Source organism: Pogonomyrmex barbatus, unplaced genomic scaffold (assembly GCF_055798465.1).
Source record: "Pogonomyrmex barbatus isolate J1 unplaced genomic scaffold, ASM5579846v1 scaffold9, whole genome shotgun sequence".
Lineage (NCBI taxonomy): Eukaryota > Metazoa > Arthropoda > Insecta > Hymenoptera > Formicidae > Pogonomyrmex > Pogonomyrmex barbatus.
Genome location: NW_028297193.1, coordinates 993513 through 1011980, shown reverse-complemented (window position 1 = coordinate 1011980; position 18468 = coordinate 993513). Strand labels below are relative to the sequence as shown.

Sequence of the window (18468 nt, the reverse complement as noted above, 5' to 3'; positions counted from 1 at the left end):
GTCGCGTTTGACGATGAGATGTCGCGACTTGTCTGATTTTGATCCGAATATATCCGGTTTTCTATCCCGACGAGACGTCGGCTATTTATATTGCTATTTCAAAAAGACTGTCGTTCATCGTGTAATTATTATCAATTTAATTAGTACTTATATTTTTATAAATTTACAATTTTATCTCTTTTAGTCTTTAGTCTTTGAAGCAGTGTTTAATACACGTTTATTAAAATTTTGTACGTACAAAGTAAAAAAATAAAAGAATACAAAAGAATTCCTGATCATTGATCATTCTGTCTGACTGAACGAGCATTTAATCATTCAAAAAATTGACTAGTGTGTAGACTTTGTCAAGAAACATCTCGGTTTTCAATCTTTCAATCCTATCGAACGATCCACGACCCGTATGCAAATGCGACAACTATCAAAGGGACGTAAAGTTCCAAAGGAGAAAGATTCGAGAGAGCTAGTCCCACCAAATACCATCATTATACCAGTTCGTATAACACCATTATAATACCATTATAATAATCGTGTCGTATCATTTTCGTCCGACGCGCGCGAGGTGTTCGTTTCGCGCGAGTGAAAATGTCCTTGCGAAATGGCGATTTCGTTCCCCCGGATATCGAAGTATCATTCGAACATCTCTCAAGTTGTCAACTTGAATAATTCGTGGTCATTTTGAAACGTCGACATCATTCCGAACGAACGAGAACACTTGGAGCCCGCGATAATACCTAGATTCAAGATTATGTCAATCGTCGACGTTTTGTAAAATGAATGAGATTTGCGGGAACTTAATCAGTAAGTAGAGTCAAGGTCGACTGTATACTTTATCACATTAGCACTTTCTCCAATTTCTCACATCTTCTCGCGCAACGTTCAAAGTGTATTACGCGGATGTATACCGCGTCTCTCTCAGAAGAACGTTTTTCTTTTTCTCCCCTTTTTTTTTTCTTTTTATTTTCTTTAGAAGAAGACCGACTAGATAGAGCGATATTTCGTTTTCAAACTTTCGTCTAGAGATTAGAATATGATCGAAAAATATGTGCGAATTGATATCGACAAGGTTACTTTATTGATCCCTCGTAAGTGCGCTCGCGATCGATCTTACGAAGTCGGCCGTTGTTTAATTCGTTAGCGCATTCGCGATTTAGCCGCGTTTCCTTCGGAAATGGGACGAGACTCAGTTTAATCCCCCCGAAGCGTAATAATTAATATCTCGAGCGTTGAGAAGCCGACAGATCTTTTCCCAGGTCACGGGTCAAAAGAACGCGATACGATTTACAACTCCGTGGCTATCGGTACTGGACAGAGCGTATCGCGATGAATAAGTACAGTGGTACGGATCCATAATCGTACGTCAAAACCATACTTTTATGGAGAAACAATTTTTACGATCGCGTAAAACTTCCCACCCACCCGATAGTCAAGACTCTCTTATCCACTCCTGTCAAATTTGGTTTCCAAAAACAGACGATTGCTGGTAACACTTGATCTGTCAAATTTCCAAAGTGATGTGGATTCCGGAAACTCGAGCGTTTATCGTTTTTCTCTTATCGGCACAGATTCCGTCGAAAAATACTGCCAGACGCACGAATTAACATAGCAAGGCTAAAATCTAATCGTAGATAAATCCTAAAGATACAGAATACAGAAATACCACTATAAATCGATACTTGTTACGTGTCTATATTGCACATTTATCGTCGTCGTTACAGATAATCGATTCCGTTACCGCCGAACGAATCACAAGGAAGTGTGGGACTACAGACCCAGAAGAGTTTCATGCACAATCACCAGGAAAATCCAGAGAGTCACGAATTCAATTTATCGTTCAATTGATCCTTGACCGACGTTAACCCGACACGACTCTATTTGTAATTAATTAAAGATCCATCATGTTGAAAATGTATTCCTTATCTAATTCCTTCCGAATTTTTGACATTCAATACTGTTTACATTAACAACATACCGGATCTCGTTACATCGGTTTTTAAAAGTTAATCAACGACAAGGAACAACGAGACGACCGGAAAGAAGAGACGTCTCTTTGCCCTTCTATGTAAAGACGACTATTACCGGGGCGTAATCACTGCGCTTTTCCCTTCGCGATAGACACTCGACATCTCTTTCGAGGCTCTCGTCTCGAGGTCGCAAGAACACAGAGAGAATCGCTGGGCGAAATTTGTACAGACCAACGACGAGAGAGAGGGGCTATCACTAGATAAAAGCCCTGCGAAAAGCTGCGAACGGCGCTCGCGAAAGTCGATGACTAGGTGTGCATCTGCGACTTTGTTCGCGTAACAGAATCAGCATGAGCGTGGCCAGCCTCGATTTTACGAAACAGAAAGATCTTACTTCTTTTCCGATTCTTTCCCCCCCCCCTTCTTTAGTTTTGCTGAATTTGCTCACTAAACTAGCGCGCGGAGAACGCGATGTCTCTCAGACATTTGGTGGCATTTGGTAAATACTAGTAGTTTCCCAAGATAAACGAAGTCAACGGACGAGGGAAAATAACGTGGAAAGTTCTAGAAGAATGAGCGAAAATCAAGTAAGTTCTTTCGAAGATGTGGTCACCACTTGTGCGATGCTGCGGACGTGGCCTTCGCAGAGATTCTCGATTGCAAAACCGAAATTAACGGTCTGTAATTCAGATAATTTTCTACGGAGGACAACAAGCTCCTACGTTCTCGCATAGATATTGTTGAATTTACAACGATGTGCTGTCGTTTCTAGTTCACTTAATTATTGAGTGTGCCTACTGAATTTAGAATAATCTCATTATCCTAAACAATCTGATTTACTTTCTGTAATATCTCTCTGGCATCTCTTACGCAATTTGTGCTCGACCGATAAACTTAAGACCGATCTTGTGAATCGTAGTAAAAAAAACTGGATGTACGTCGATAAATAAGGATATAATAACTGCCGAATACAACTCTCGAACACGCGAAGCCTAAAATGCTGCTTTGAAAAAGCTGATGCCGTTCCGGAAGAAAGTAAGCGAGCTCGCGGCTTTATTACAGCGCTTCGGAGATAGGCAAAGCGTTGTGTCACGACCCGTGAGAATAATGAAGAAACTCTCGTGAATTTGTTTATATCCTAAACTAACTGACTTTTGTACTTAACAATTACGAGAGCTCAGATAGCGCCATGCTAAACAGTAGCTAAAATAGTGTTTGCGTATTGAAGACGAAAACGCGCGCAGATTACGGCGGCATAAGTAATAGCGGCGATAATTAGTAATGGTGGTATATATAGAAGCAGCAGCAGCAGCAGCAGCAGCAGCAGCAGCAGTTTAGCGATAATAATAATAACCGTAACGATAATAATAGTAATAGTAGCAATAGTGTTAATAATTATAATAGTAGCAATAAATAGTAATGGTGACACAGTAGTAACACAGCAGCGAGAGTAAACAGTAATACCGATAATATCAGCGACAGTAAACAGCGCGTTTCGTGGTGTTAATAATAATAATGAAGTGACGATACCAGTAGCGTTTCAATTTCGTGATGAACGACTTTACTTAATGGTAGCCTGTGAGATTGCGGGATTCTCGCGAAGACGAGAGAATTCATGGGGAAAGCAAACACGAATACCTCGCTCCCCAATATTCAAGTTCCCCAAGTACGCTCGAAATTATTTATATAGAAAATAATTTAATTACTTATAAAAATGTACGCGCAGATACATATGTTTCTATTTCTCGTTTCTCTTTCTTCTTTCTTTTGAAAATGCATTTCCTTGCAGTGGCACAATTTTCTAAGATAAATATTGGAAAAGACAAATATCACAATATACTGTTATTGTTAAGCCATATATAAAAACTTAAATCTGAAATATATGATTTCTGACGTATGACGAGACGTCTCTTACACGTAAAACTTAAGATATCACGGACAACCCGAAAGGAAGGGAACACGTTGCAATTGACGCGATCCAATATTTTACGAAGCGTGTACATATGAGATAAAGAGAAAACGGAAGGAAAATCTTTAATATCAAGCAGCCGTTTACGCAGGAAAGTCATCATAAACGGTGCGGACGTCAATTGATGTCATCGCGCAATAATTTCGTCATTCGATGTTTTCTTCCTTTCGATAGGACGTGGCATATCGATGGACGACGGAATTATCGCGCAACATTACGGACCCATCGTATTAGTCACTTATCCGAGATGCGTATCTCGTGTACGTAAATTGCAGCACGCCAACATCACTTCCGGGCCATTATTGTCGGTAACGGTATTAGATCGTTAATTCCTCCTTTCCTCCAGAGATCCAGAACGCGCAGATTGGCAAGACTTCGGTTTTAATTAATTGGCGTCGATCGGGCGTATTTGCGTTAATAAATTCGATCAGTCGCGCGCGATATTGCCTCCGAAGCGGATTGTGTCAGTTTTCGAAAAGTAATTACCATTAGACGTTTACGTTAAATTACATAGACAGCCATTAGGTTACACAAAGTGCTAAATTAGACAGCCATTATTGCTAACATTATTATTATTATTAATATTACTATTAATATTAAGGTATTGTTATTATTATACTTTTATTAGTGAGGATCCATAGATGTGTTTTCGACGAGCTCCCGAGATTACCTTATCAATTTAAGCTTTTAGTAGATACACACAATGAGACCGTCTTGATAACGCTTACGGGCACTTATAGATTGCATCGAGATTGTTATTACGGAACACAAGGTATAATTATCGAGGAGACTAAATAATTATTACTAAGCGGCAAATAACTAGAATTGATACGATTAGTATTGTTGTCGATATAAATATACAGCTGATTTCACCCCTACATAATCGAATAAATAAGCGGAAACGTATATTTAGAGAAGTCTTATTTGTCAACACGTCGCTTTTACAAGCGTTTAATCTTGTGTTTTTATGTCTTATTTGATGTCACATTAGAATTTCATCTATTCCATCCGCGATTGCATCGAGAACGAAGCCTCGCCGTGTATTGAGCTTGAAATAAAAATAAATTTATTTATATTTCGCATATTAAATAATATATGATTAATCGCAAGATAATTAGAATTGTACAAGACGCTACAGAGAAAATAATATTCTTGAGAACTTTTAGATAGATATTATTTCTTAGGTCGATAGAGAGGATATGGATGTTCTTTACCGTACGATTATTTAATGTACAATTTTCTTATATAATTTATAAAAGCAATATTTATATATATGTGTGTGTGTATATGTATCTGGCGTTTTCTAAGTTTTCATTTATAAAAATAAATTTGAGCGCGAATCGTCAATAAAAAAGCAGAATAAGATCACACGTTGAAATTTAGCTTAATATCGAAACAAGTACCTTATTAGCTTATTAATTTCAATCGATTTACTCGAAGAGCTCACATCTCCAAACGGAAGCCTTAAAAATAATTTAACGACGCCGAGATCTGTTAAAAAATAAAATTTTGTGTTTCCTTAAAGCTTAATATCGAAACAAGTATCTTGGTCGTAATCTCGATCGATTACACGCATCCAAGTCTTAAAAGTAATTTAAAATCGCGAGATAAAAGTAACGCCTTATTAAAAGAGTATTCCTATAAAAATTCCTTTGAATGCCCTCAAATAAATATATAAATATTTTCCGATTACCGTTAAAATTGATTAATTATATTACGGACTTACTTCACGATCTTAGTCGATAATTAATTTTATCTTCAATTGATAATTAATTTAATATCACGTCGTACTTTAATACGTATCGTTTAAATTTTGGATTTCTTTACGATTCTACGTTTCGTTCGACGACGCGAAAACGATTGTTGTTCGATATCCTTCGATAAAGCGCGAAAGATCACTTGGAAAGAAAGATCAACCGGAGCCACGCTCTGCGCTCTGTCAACGCGTTATAAATTTCAGTTTACAAGGGAACAGGAAGGAGATTAATTAGCACACGACAAACATCACTCTTCTCGCCCCGAGAAGACGGGGTGTCTCTCGATAAACCCGAATAAATTACGAGAAAAAAAATTAGGCAATTTAAGTCACTGTGTCAGCATATGAGAATCTAAATGCGAAGAAACAGAGAGATGTATCGAGGAATCAAGGCAGACTCGGCAGACTCGGCAGACACAGATGGCGAGAAACTATGGCGACGACTAACAAAGCGTTACAAACTATACGATAGAACGATTATACTTTTATACGTTTTATAAAAAAATAAGTATGAACGCTTACGGACTAAGATGGCATGTGACACACTTAGAATTTTGCAGACTATTCTTTACCCCCCCCGGGAGCGATAGCCGTCTAAGCTTGTTTTTTTTTTTTTTATTTTTTATTTTTTGAGGATTAGGCTGAAGACACCACTCCCGGTTAATACGAATGAAACGAGGTAAAAGGCAGGAGAGTTAAACGGGACGGGCAAAGAGTACTGTTCCGATTTACAGCGGAAAAATCATCCCCGACATTTCGACGATGATCTACGTGACTGACATTCCGTACGTGGTCTTTCATAACGCGATATTGTTATAAAGGGATTTCTCGCAACGATGCACGGATATCCGAGTATGGGGCGCGTCAAATCCCTGTTATCTGCTAAATATGGACGCTGATAATGCATACGTCGCTGGGAATAATATATGTTGCGTTACACGCAAAATTACGAGATGTATTTCATAAAAACCCTTACCACCGGTTTCAGGTACATCGAAACACAGCAGGATGCAGCTAAATCTAATAGAAACATAATGAATAATCATACATATTGGATAGCGTAAAGTAAAAATGAAATTAACGGCGGTGCCAGAAGCACGCGTTGCCTTTTCAGTTACGGATAAAATTTAAAATTAACATACTTCCGGTGCGCAAATAAAACGCGGTTTCACGCGGTTGCAACGCGCGCAATGGACAACTAGGATTAATGCGAAAGGGAGAAGAATAGCGATGATGTGTTGTTTAACAATCGACAGACATCCGGCAATCGGCAGACGTTTCGGGGCGTGTCAAGTGGGGAATTTCGAGAAGAGAGGATGAATGAAAAAAATCGCAAGTAACTCTGACTTGCGATCTCGATTCTCAACAGCCACGCGCTTTCTCGTCCGTACGATCGCGTGGAGTGTCAGCCAGATCAGCGCGACGCAGCCGCTGTTACACGTTACACAGCGTGTCGCAAGCGTGCGAGATATCAGAGATATCTCGATGCAAGAAAAAATAGTACTTCATTCGGCGGTGACACTAAACGTGAACACTATAGCGTACACAGACGAGCGTGAAATTACGAGTCACGGATATGTAAGTAGAATAAGACTCTTTAACTAAAGTGCGTTACAACTAATTCATTACATCCCTCACAGAGATTGAGACTGAGTGGAATAGAGGCTCTTTTGAGAGCACTTTTACAACCTTCCACACGAGAGCATAGTACTTTTGCCCGAAGAACGAAGAGAAGGGGAAAACGGGAGGGGGAAGAGGAGAAGAACGAATGGAGATGGAGTCCTAAGAAGACGCACCCCCTGGATCTCGTGACGGTAGTTCCCCGTAATTATCTACCCTAAAAAAAAAAAAACGCGAAATTACGTTGTACACGTCTCGGTTTCGCACATTTTTGGTCGTTTTCTCTATCGCGTGGTTCCTCTCTCTTTTTTTTTCGTTTTCTTTTTGTTTTTTTTTTTTTTTTTTTTTTTCCTTACATTCTCCTCTTTTCATCCGCAAATTTCTCCGAACACGTACACACGCTCCCGGATTATCTCTTACGTATATATGTAGTTTTTCCCTTAAATATATTTATAGATACCTTATGGACTACGCGAAAAGAAGGACAAACGCCAACTATACTCGTTAGAATGAACGTCTGTCTTATCGGACAAGACACGAGAATATCACATTGCAGATGTATATGTATGTGTATGTGTATGTACGTGGTTACGTTAACTCTTCTTTCCCCCCCTCCCCCTCCCCCTCCCCCGCTTTCCTTTACCCTCAATAACGCTGTCGCTTAGAGCTAAGGAGTTCTTATATCGAGTTTTACACCTTACGACAATGGCGCGTGTGATGCGTGTGCGTACATATGTGCGAATATACGATATACGACCATCGGTATACATATATATATATATATACCGATCTTTTTGTGCTTTTCCTTTTCCGTTCTTTCCCTCTTGTCTTTCGATCGATTCGCTCGTCGAACGATTTAGCATCGTTACGATAGTCTCGATAAAGATGAAGGCTCGCGAGGATCGTAGGAGGAGTCGTTAATGTCGAATTTTCTTTTTAAGTTGCCTCCGTATCTCGCGCTTTAGATAATTGTTTTCTAATTTGTTATTATGTTAATATATTACGCTTGTTCGAGTGAAAAGTGAGTAATGTGTCTTGGAGAGCTCCACTGGTGGATATTTTGAGAACATTCCGTTTCATGCCGCGAGGCACTCTTAAGCGTTCGTTTTTCCCTCAGCGGAGGGACAAGGATTTGATTGAAATGATCACCGATTAAATGACGTTTGCACACGACGCATTTAAGCCTTCGACGCGTTTAACCCTTTTATTGCTTGCCACTAGCATCCGACTTCTCAGAACACGTACTGCAAACACTCGTTTCCGCGCGCGAAGCATCTGGAATAATATTTCGAACAGGTGTATCCTCGTTCAAAGATACGAGACCATTCCATTCGTCGAGTAATATCAGAGTTAGTGGAAGAATATGTATCCATATGTTTCTATAGATTACGAACGTGTCGTTTCCTTCGGGTTTACGACACGCCGATCGATGAACTCTCGTAATACCTGGACTGGTTTCGCACGGTTTCACGTTCTACTTCAATCGTCTCTTTCAATTCCTCACCCGGGTGGGTCGTAAGCTGGATTATGTTCGTTTTCTGTATACGTGAGAAAATACATGATGAAAAAAAGATCAAGATAAAATAAAATAAAATAAAACCGATAAACTTAATCTAAAACGTTTATTTTTACAAGTCCATGAATGGGATAAATTAGAGATTTTTTTTGTTATAATATAAATCAGATACTGATACAACAGGCTCGCTGTCATTTCACTCGTCGTATTAGCGAACAGGATTGCATCTACGTTCGTTTTCATTCACAGAATACTCAGTCTATAATGCCTACATACAATCTTAGTTATAATAACGGCGTTTCGCAATAAGAATTTATTTTGTACGAAGAATTGATCCTTCCGTACTTGCGTTTGTTACAAATACTAAATAAACACGTACAAAATTATGTTGATCTGCAAAATTAATTTGGTGTATATCTGAATCTATGAGCCAATAAAAACTAGTACAAATTTATGATATCACATTAAATTATGTGCAACTTGTTAAACGCGCGAAGGCCGAAAAATATATAAAATTTACAACATAACTTGAAATGTAAAATTTAACAAGGATACTTATAAAAATAATAATGTAAATATATCAAGAAATTGTTTTGCGTCGCATCTTTTATGCTGATCCAACATAATTTTATCGGTATGTTGAATATTCAAATGAACTTTTGTGCAATCTGTAATACAATTTCAAGACAGCATTGACACATTATCTGCGGATCACAGAATATTCCAAGTTTTCAATTTTGATAATTAATCGACGTACGTTGTTGCCGGAACGAAAAACGTGAAATATTTCCGCAGATAATATTTTAAAATAAACTAAATCGTAATATTACACATATAATAATTATCTAGAATTCTTTAGGCGCTTACAATTCTTAATTATTTTACTAGATTCGTTTACCTTTGCATTCGTACCTATCATTTACCTAATCTACGCATTTTAAGACATACAATGTGTGCGTCCCATGAAATTCACTTCGAACGAATGTCACAGCTTCCATTTTGAAAACTCGTTTCAAATATTATTCCAGTTGTTCACATATCGAAATTACTATTCAGTATTTATATATTTTATCTCTCAAAAGACGTTTATATAAGCGTTATTTCATCAAAGTAACTTCTTTCTCTTCGCGAAGTTTCATGTTCGAACATTTTATTCTTCAACTTAATTCCTGTTCCTATTTTCAGAGTAATTCTTTTTTATTTTTCTAATATAAGTACGTCAACTGTGTGTCTTTTAGTCGCATAGAAAGTAATAATATAACATCAATGATTCATATATAAAATTCTTATTAAAAATATAATACCAAACAAATGAAAAGAACTTTATTCTGTACGAGTGAATGTGACAAGTGAGACTAGAAATTTCGGAACATATTTGTTTATATATGACTATAAACAAGTATTATAAATGATGTCTAATACCACCGGATTTAGTGCCCGATCATCGAGATTAATATCATGAATCCTATGTGGATATGTATGCGTTATGTATGTATGTATGTATGGTGTGTATGGTGTGTGTTGTGAATGTAATATGTCCCAAACATAATACTGCCGTTTAGCAATAGAAACGACCCGAGACCAGAACTTGGAACCCTGAATAATTTTACATGATGACGACTGAATACTTCGCTTAAAATACCGAACATTTTCATTAACTATCCTTCAGTGGAACCTTCTCAAGATTCTTTTTCATCGGTCCCTAAATTCCCAGGAGATGTAAAGTTGCTTACTTCTAAGTCTATCTTCTGAATTAGCTGCTTGTCAAGCGATGTGCCAATGAATGTTAATTCCAAATAAAAACTTTACAGATGACTTTACATGGGAATGTAACATACAAAGAGACTTTCGTTAACGCGAATTTGACTCATTAATTAGTTAACTATCGATGCAATTCAACGAAACACATTCAATCTCCTTTTCTCTTCACAAAAGAATACTTCCGGAATCTTTTCTTCTCATAATATTCTATTTTGAAGAAGAATAAGATTCCAATGTATCAAGAAATGAAATGCATCAACGTTCTATACATCTGTATATGTGATACTAAATTAGTGACTGAATTACTAGGAAACGCGTAGTGCGGAAATGCAACAACAATATTTGATACTCGATCGAGTTAACTAAAGTAACGACTATAATTCTCTAATATATAGCATATATAATAAATATAGAGTGTGTAAACTATGCTTATACGTGACGATGTACGCAATTAACTAGAAATATGAACTCGATACGTAGATAATTAGTAGACAAGTTTTTGGAAGTAATTATTTATAATCCAGAATCGATTTTCGCAACTAATTATAATAAGGACGACGGCATACATTTCCTAGTAAAGTAAAACGCGATTATCTATGTATGATCATTGGCGCAAATAAATCCACTGTATTATCCGTTTTATCCTTCGATCTTCTTAAAGAGAAATAAGCCAAGCTTGCTGTTGTCATGGTGATAAAGCAGCGTATTCTAAATGGCGTTGGGTCCGCTCAAAATTTCAATTTGATTACGCGTGTATATTCGACTAGGACCGATTTTAAGTAACAATAGAGAGATAAAGCGGACCCCTGAAACTACTCGTGATCTACTCTACAGATGTAATCTAATTGAAAGATTTCATTTCCAATGCGCTTCGAAGAATTTCAAGCGATTTGGGACCTAAGAAGAAGAATCCTTTTGAGCGGAGAACGATCAGTCGCGATTGACTACGACCACCATCAGCCTGAATTGCAATTATGGTCCACGATAGATCCTTGTTATGTAAGCTGACAGCACGACACTGCGATATTTCCGTACAATAGTTAATATTGTACGATAGATAGTTGCTATTGTATTGCAGTACGCTAAGTGGTATGATATAACACAGTAATACTAATTTACCAGGGAACAAGATATAGATTTTTTTCTTATTTTATGGACCACAGTTGCATCTCGGCTGCATCACAGCTATAGAAAATCGCGACTATTACGAGCGGCTTTATCAAATAGTACAATCATAACAATTACCGTGGCGATAAAGCCGTCATGCGGAAGGAAATACTGGCTCATCTAATAATGCGATATAATAATTCGATATTGATCCCTTGCGATACTTGAAAACATCACATTAGAACGTCCATCGTCACGAGTCAAGCTCTATAAAAATATTAAAGCAAAAATACAATGATCGATTTGATCTATATAACGCTTGAAAGAAAAAAAGAAGGCACATACAAGCAAAAACCATCATTTGCATAAAAAGAAAGCGAGAAGAGCAGAATGATGATGTAATGGCAGTGCGATACATTCGCAATTTCTAATTAATATAATTAATTCTACGTAAGGAAGTTGCAGGAAGTTATTGCACATACGTTAAGCACAACTATGCGTGTGTTCTGACAAGGTAGAATACTGATACGATTTGTACCATTAATATTATAACTTGATATGAGACAATTGTTGCTTTGACTACAAGTGCGAATAAACTTTCTTATTTACACTGAAAACTTATAGGCACATAAAATTTTGTAGAAAAGACAAACTTGATATATTATCGAGATATTAATCTTCATGAAGTCATTTTCGAAAATTTCGCTTTAAATATTGTACAATTTGTTTAGGAATATTTATGTTATGTCACACACGTATAACATGAATAATAATATACGATTTTTTTCTTTTTTTCCTCTTTTTTTAAAATATTCATTTTTCACGATCTTTTTTCTATCCATAAGAAAAAGATTGCATAGAAATATCGATGTAACGAGCGAAATAAATATCAAAAAGCACTGCCATTTCACGATCATTTTGTTACATTGAGATATCTTCGGCACAAAACAAATATCTATGAGCTACAGATTGGTCTACTTTTTTTTACTTATTTCATTAATATAAAAAAATTTACATTATATAATATGATAAAATATTGCATAAAATTATAGCGTATAAAAAATCAACGTAACGCGCTTTTAAAAAACGACTTTTTTCACTTATTTGACTTATTTTCTCGTATAATGTTTCAATTCCTATAAAGTTAATTCATATAAATAAAGAAATATTAAACTAGAATAAAGAAAAATTAAACACTATTTGCAATGTATATATTCGATATATATATATATATATATATATATATATATATATCGAATATATACATTGCAAATAGTGCAATATATATATATAATGTGTGTGTGTGTGTGTGTGTGTGTGTGTGTGTGTGTACAAATTAAAAATCAGGTTAAAAATAAGAGTCGCGTGCAAAAACCTCACACTATAAGAATCAAAATGATTTATACTTTTCTCCGTTCCTATCGACATATTTTTCTTTTCCTGTCTCCTGGCACTTTCTCATTTCTTTCTAGCTGCTATTAATCACTGATAAAACAACTGTTTTGTACCAAATATTCGCAAGGTATGAGCGTGTGTGTATATATTTAAATGGGTGTATTAACGAATTTAGTTATTATCTTACATTCGCTAGTCAGTCCATTTTTATCGAATTCGTTTATCTCATGATTGTGTATTGCGTATATATATGTCCTGTGTAAATTGTCGTGTAATATATATATCGAATAATGAAAGGCAACGAGTCAGAAGGATTAAAGTTAACTTGAGTTAGATTATAACTAAGCGATAGGCTACACGCGTCGATGTCGTTAAAGTATTTACCGTTTAAAAATTATAATTTCCACATTATTCCACTTATTATCTGATTAAAAGTACGTGCGTACAATAATACACATATGTATGTGAATGTGCATTATTCTTTCACACGCGGCATTTATTGCGCATATGTTTCATACAATTATATCGTGACGATCGATCGATTATGCTTAGTCAATTATATATGTCATATATACGCACAAGTTTCACGCACGCACATTTACAAGTACGCATTTTGCACCTTTCGGGAGCTATATATATATATATATATATATATATATATATATATATATATATCAAAGTCAATAATTCATTTTCACCAATTCATTTTCATCTTCTCTGATCAGTTATTCCTTATCACTGACCTCTGATCGATTAATCATTATATAGATATTATTTTTATTATTATTACTATTGTTATTACTTACGTACGCGATTGAAATTTATTTATTAGACTTTATGGTATTAATATTGAAATCCATTGAATTACTCATACCGTTATTCATACCGTAAGAGACCCTATACACCTAAATATAAATCACTGTTATCACAACAAATTAACATTAGGTTGTCCGATTTCATCTTGGCTAACTCGGAGAAAAGATCCCCTTTGATTCTCAAAATTAACGACCCTCATACTTTAAACATTTATTCAATCCCTTAGACTTTCCCATCAGCGTAAATTAGCGTGCTCTAACTTACCTTGCACTTAGAACGTTCACCGAGGCAAACAAGAAAATTGTCATAATGAAAATACATGTCTGCAAGTATGTGAAATGCAAACGAATGATTCGCACAATTCACTTTCATACCACGCTCCGTTTTGTGAAAGCAAGCAATTGGATTTTGTTTCTATTTTTCGTTCCATGTTCGTTCCTTTCACTCTCTGTTCATTGTATTCGTACATTCGTTCACTCGCTTCATCATGCTTTCTCATTGATACTGCCTTTCTTTCTTCTCTCTTTCTCTCTCTCTCTCTCTTACTTGCTTCATTCGCTATAACCACTATCTGGATCATGTCGTGTACTCCTCCTCACCTGCATTCATGAATTTAAGTCTTCAAACGCTTACATTTTAAACTTACATTCTTAAAATCTATTGTATGAAGAACTGTTAGAACGCCATTGTATATCTTGCCAACTCTTTTAAAAATGCCTATCATTTAAAATCTAATCTTTTAAACGTCTTAAAATAATTATTTAAAGATTTCATTCAGCGAATTATCTAACCAATTTTTCTCAAAACTTATCACCCACAAATACAGTTATGTTGTTAACTAGTTATTAGTATCGATAGTTCATAATCATAAATTTAGGATATATAGCATAAGCGTGCAGCATAAGTTCATATAATAATTGTTTTTATATCTAATACAATCTTTTCCGCATATTCCCATTCTATCTATCGCACACTGCTAAACTTTGTTAAGTAAAATGTAAGGAGGCGTTATGCCATACATATACATATTACATACATATATGTATGTACAGGGGGAGGGGTATGCTGTCTGTGTATGTATATAATATAGTAATGAGAGATTTATGAGATTTATATCGTACGCCGAAAGTAGACGGCCACACGATTCAAGAAGCATAAATCAATAGCTCTTAATATTGCGTTCAAATTCCGCTTCGCTTTCTATCTTTGTGGGAACTCGTCATAACTCTAAAAGGCAACTGCAGCAAAAAATTTTCTTTTCAACTGAAATATGTCGATTTGATTAAAGATTTCTCCTTGTCCATTTAAATGCACCAACTTAAAGGAAGAGGCGTCATAAACGACAATATCATATAAATGAAATCCATGGATGGACATGACAGATGGAATTAATTGGAAAATTTAAGCGATCACACTGCCTTACTTTCATCATCCTTAAATACTACGATCTTAATGCTATGTAACCTGTGTTTGTTATCGCTTAAAAACTCATCTTCTCAATCTGCGTGGCGATCCATTCTCGGGGATACGATACAATTATGTACAGAACAACTCTCACAAGCAACGCTTCCACTACTTAATCTTTTTTTTTTTTTCGTTTTTTTTTCTTGTATTGTTTTTGTAAGGGCAGCTCACTTAGTCGTCATAATCGCATCGTCGTATTTTTTACCACCTCCTCTTGAACTATTTATGCTACACAATAATTATAAATATCTTAGATTATGCATTCTTACGAAAATATTAAAATTAAGCATTACGCAATGACAACACTGGCCGACAGAGTCGAGGCGACGTGACCGGCGGAACCGCGCGGATTTCTCATCGCGCGTCCACATCACGGACGATGCACCGGTATTTTCGTCATATAATGTGCGAAATATGTAACTTTTTGATGATGTCTCTTACAAAGCGATTTTTCTCATTCTCTCTCTCTCTCTCTCTCTCTCTCTCTCTCTCTCTCTCCCTCTCTCTCTCTTCTCTCCCTCTCCTCCTCTGTCTTTCTTCCTCCTTGGAAGGCAACAAATATAAAAATTCCCAATGGTTTTTTGATTTATTTGATACGCCAAAGGATATAATGGTCCGGTATCCGCGAGGATCGACCGATCGCATGGAAGCGGCGGAATCATTGTCGACCAATGCTACTATGTACGTTTCCTTAGCTTGGCGTGTTTGACATTTGCAAGCATGCAGATTCAGTCATGCGTGGCAAACGTGTATGATCAGCGTGTGTGTATATGTAGTTGTTCACTTTTATTGCGCGCGTCTCGCTGAACAGCATCCTGTAATTATTTCTTTTTTTCCTTCTAGTTTCATATATGCTTATATATGTATATAGATATATATATATATATATATATTTAGATATATATATATTTTTCTCTCTTACTCTTTTTTTTCTACTTACTCTCAGTTCGCGAAGGAAAAAAAGTCATCTCTTTCACGTCGTTCGCGGTTGCGCCCAATGATTGATCGCGAAACGTTCCCAAAACACTCCACCAACACGGAGAAGCGGAAAGTAAAAAGGAAACTGTTGTGCATGAGTAAATAACGGTTCGCTTGTTCGTCGTTTGGTTATCAGTCCGTTCAGGTACCTTTGACGTTGAAGAGAAAAACTAATTTAATTCATTCTAGACCGAGCTTCGCTATATGCGCCCGTAATAAATGCCATACATTCGTAACATCGCCATTACTTGCATTGCGATCTTACGCGGATCATTGTGATTTCTCGAGTTCGAACATCACTAATGAGAAGCGTAATATGCTACGTACTAGTAATCAGTACGTAGTGCTGCATTACTCGTCTTTACGTTTACTTTAATGTAAACCCGACTTTTAGCCACTTTACTAGCCATTACATCAGCACTTTTCTCGGTCTTCCTTCTAAATCTTCATCTCACTTGTTTTTTCTCCTTTCTTCTATTCCTCCTTTTCTTTGTTTTCCTTTCTTTTTTTCTTCATTTAAACTCTACGTTAATAAATGGTAAAGAGACACACTGGACATTGGCACGACAGGTGGCATCTAGATTTAATATAGAATAAAATTTACGTTATTGCGATAACATTTGGTATCGTTGCGTCGTTGCCCAGTTGATCTGATATCCCTGCATTCTTCGTTTCTTCCACATTTGTGGGGGGTCCGGAGAGTGCGGTGGGGGGAATAGGGGTAGGGGTCGGGGCAGAACACCAGGCAGCGACGTCAATGCTTGTTTTTTTTTTTTTTAAGGTTTCTTTCTTTTGATTAGATTGATACAGTCTACGTTTGATACTCGCTGCAGTCTTCGGAACTGTCCAGCAAAAATGGAACACTCTTTGACCTGATCAGAGACCCTCGGCCGATAAATCTTCATTGAAAAGCGCTCTCCATTCATAATGAACTGGCAGAGAGCACGGATAATTCTTTTTTTTTCTCCATCTTCTTTCTTCTACGCGTTATCTTCAGATTAGAAATGCTTACTAGATTGGCTTAGAACGACGAGAACGCCACTTCGTCGTCGTTATGCGTCGTGGCAAATCGCACGCGATACATGCACCAATATGTTAATGAAGAGACCGTTGTAATTGGTCCAGGTTGATCTTCTGTCCGCAATCCGTAAATCTCCTTAGAGTAATAACGCGATCGCAAAAATCATATTTGCAAGTACCTCTTTTTTTCTTCTGTAGAGTGTTCTTTATGAATGTGTTATGTGTGTATGAATGTGTTTTGTCATGTAAAATTAGATATTCATCGCACGATTTGGCTGAATGCCGCTGCGATTTCTTTTGCTTACGCGTGTTCTACTCAAGGCGGATACGAGGGTAGTAATTTTTTTTGTTAAGTAACTCGTTATAGTAATTGCGTTTCTTAGCAATATAATTGACGTTTCGTGAAGACCTCGTCCGTCTCATTCTCTCTTTCTCTCTCATACCATCTCTATCATTCTCTAAGCTCCCCCCTCCTATCCCCTCATCCCCTCACACACTCATTTTCTCTTATTATCAACAACTATACAAGCGGACACATCTCGTATCCGCTTTAGCCAAAGACACTGATCAATACATGATAATACTAAGATATACAAAATGTAATCGTGTAATCTTAAAGGAATGAGAGGCGGGGATCAGAAGGGAAGTAATACGCATTCGATCACGAAGTTTGCGTCAGCCGAGCTGCATTCGGACTTGCGTAATAAGCAAGTAAATTTTTTCAATTATTTGACGAAATTTCGGGCGGATGGCCTTTCGTTCTCTACATCGACTCACCTCCCAAAAGATCTCCCGGTAAGTACGAGTTGAGAGAACTGGGAGTTGCTCGTTGCTGATCGCTGTTGTCAATTCCCGCGTTACTCCATAGGGAATTGCTGGTGGGCGGAGCGCCCCAGAGTTGACTAGAGCTGCCTCCCCATGTATCGGGTGGCGGACCAGCTTTATTAGTTGGTCTAAGGCCCCAACCGGCTCCTCCAGAACCGCCGGCCTGCTGTTGTCCACCATGGCCGAGTTGCTGCAGAATCGTGTGCACCTCGCTCTCCGCGGGCGATTCGGCAAATATCGTTGTGTTACCCAGGACGCAATTGTTTAGGGCTCCTTGAGC

General features: G+C 37.0%; 2 protein-coding genes across 3 annotated transcripts in view; both read right to left on the bottom strand.

The window, feature by feature from the left end:
• Positions 1-18273, bottom strand: part of thw (chitin-binding domain protein thawb) — a 94614-nt gene extending 76341 nt beyond the window's left edge. The window contains exon 1 of the mRNA XM_011641499.3: positions 18141-18273. The gene's annotated coding sequence lies outside the window, so the exon portion shown is untranslated. The remainder of the gene's footprint in view (positions 1-18140) is intronic.
• Positions 1-18468, bottom strand: part of gw (trinucleotide repeat containing adaptor protein gawky) — a 60162-nt gene that overhangs the window by 13742 nt on the left and 27952 nt on the right. For both annotated transcript variants that reach the window (XM_089084499.1, XM_089084500.1), the window contains exon 16: positions 1-18468. This exon is cut by the window's left edge and continues 13742 nt beyond it. In XM_089084499.1, the coding sequence (XP_088940625.1) occupies positions 18127-18468 (342 nt within the window). In that variant the 3' untranslated portion in view covers positions 1-18126.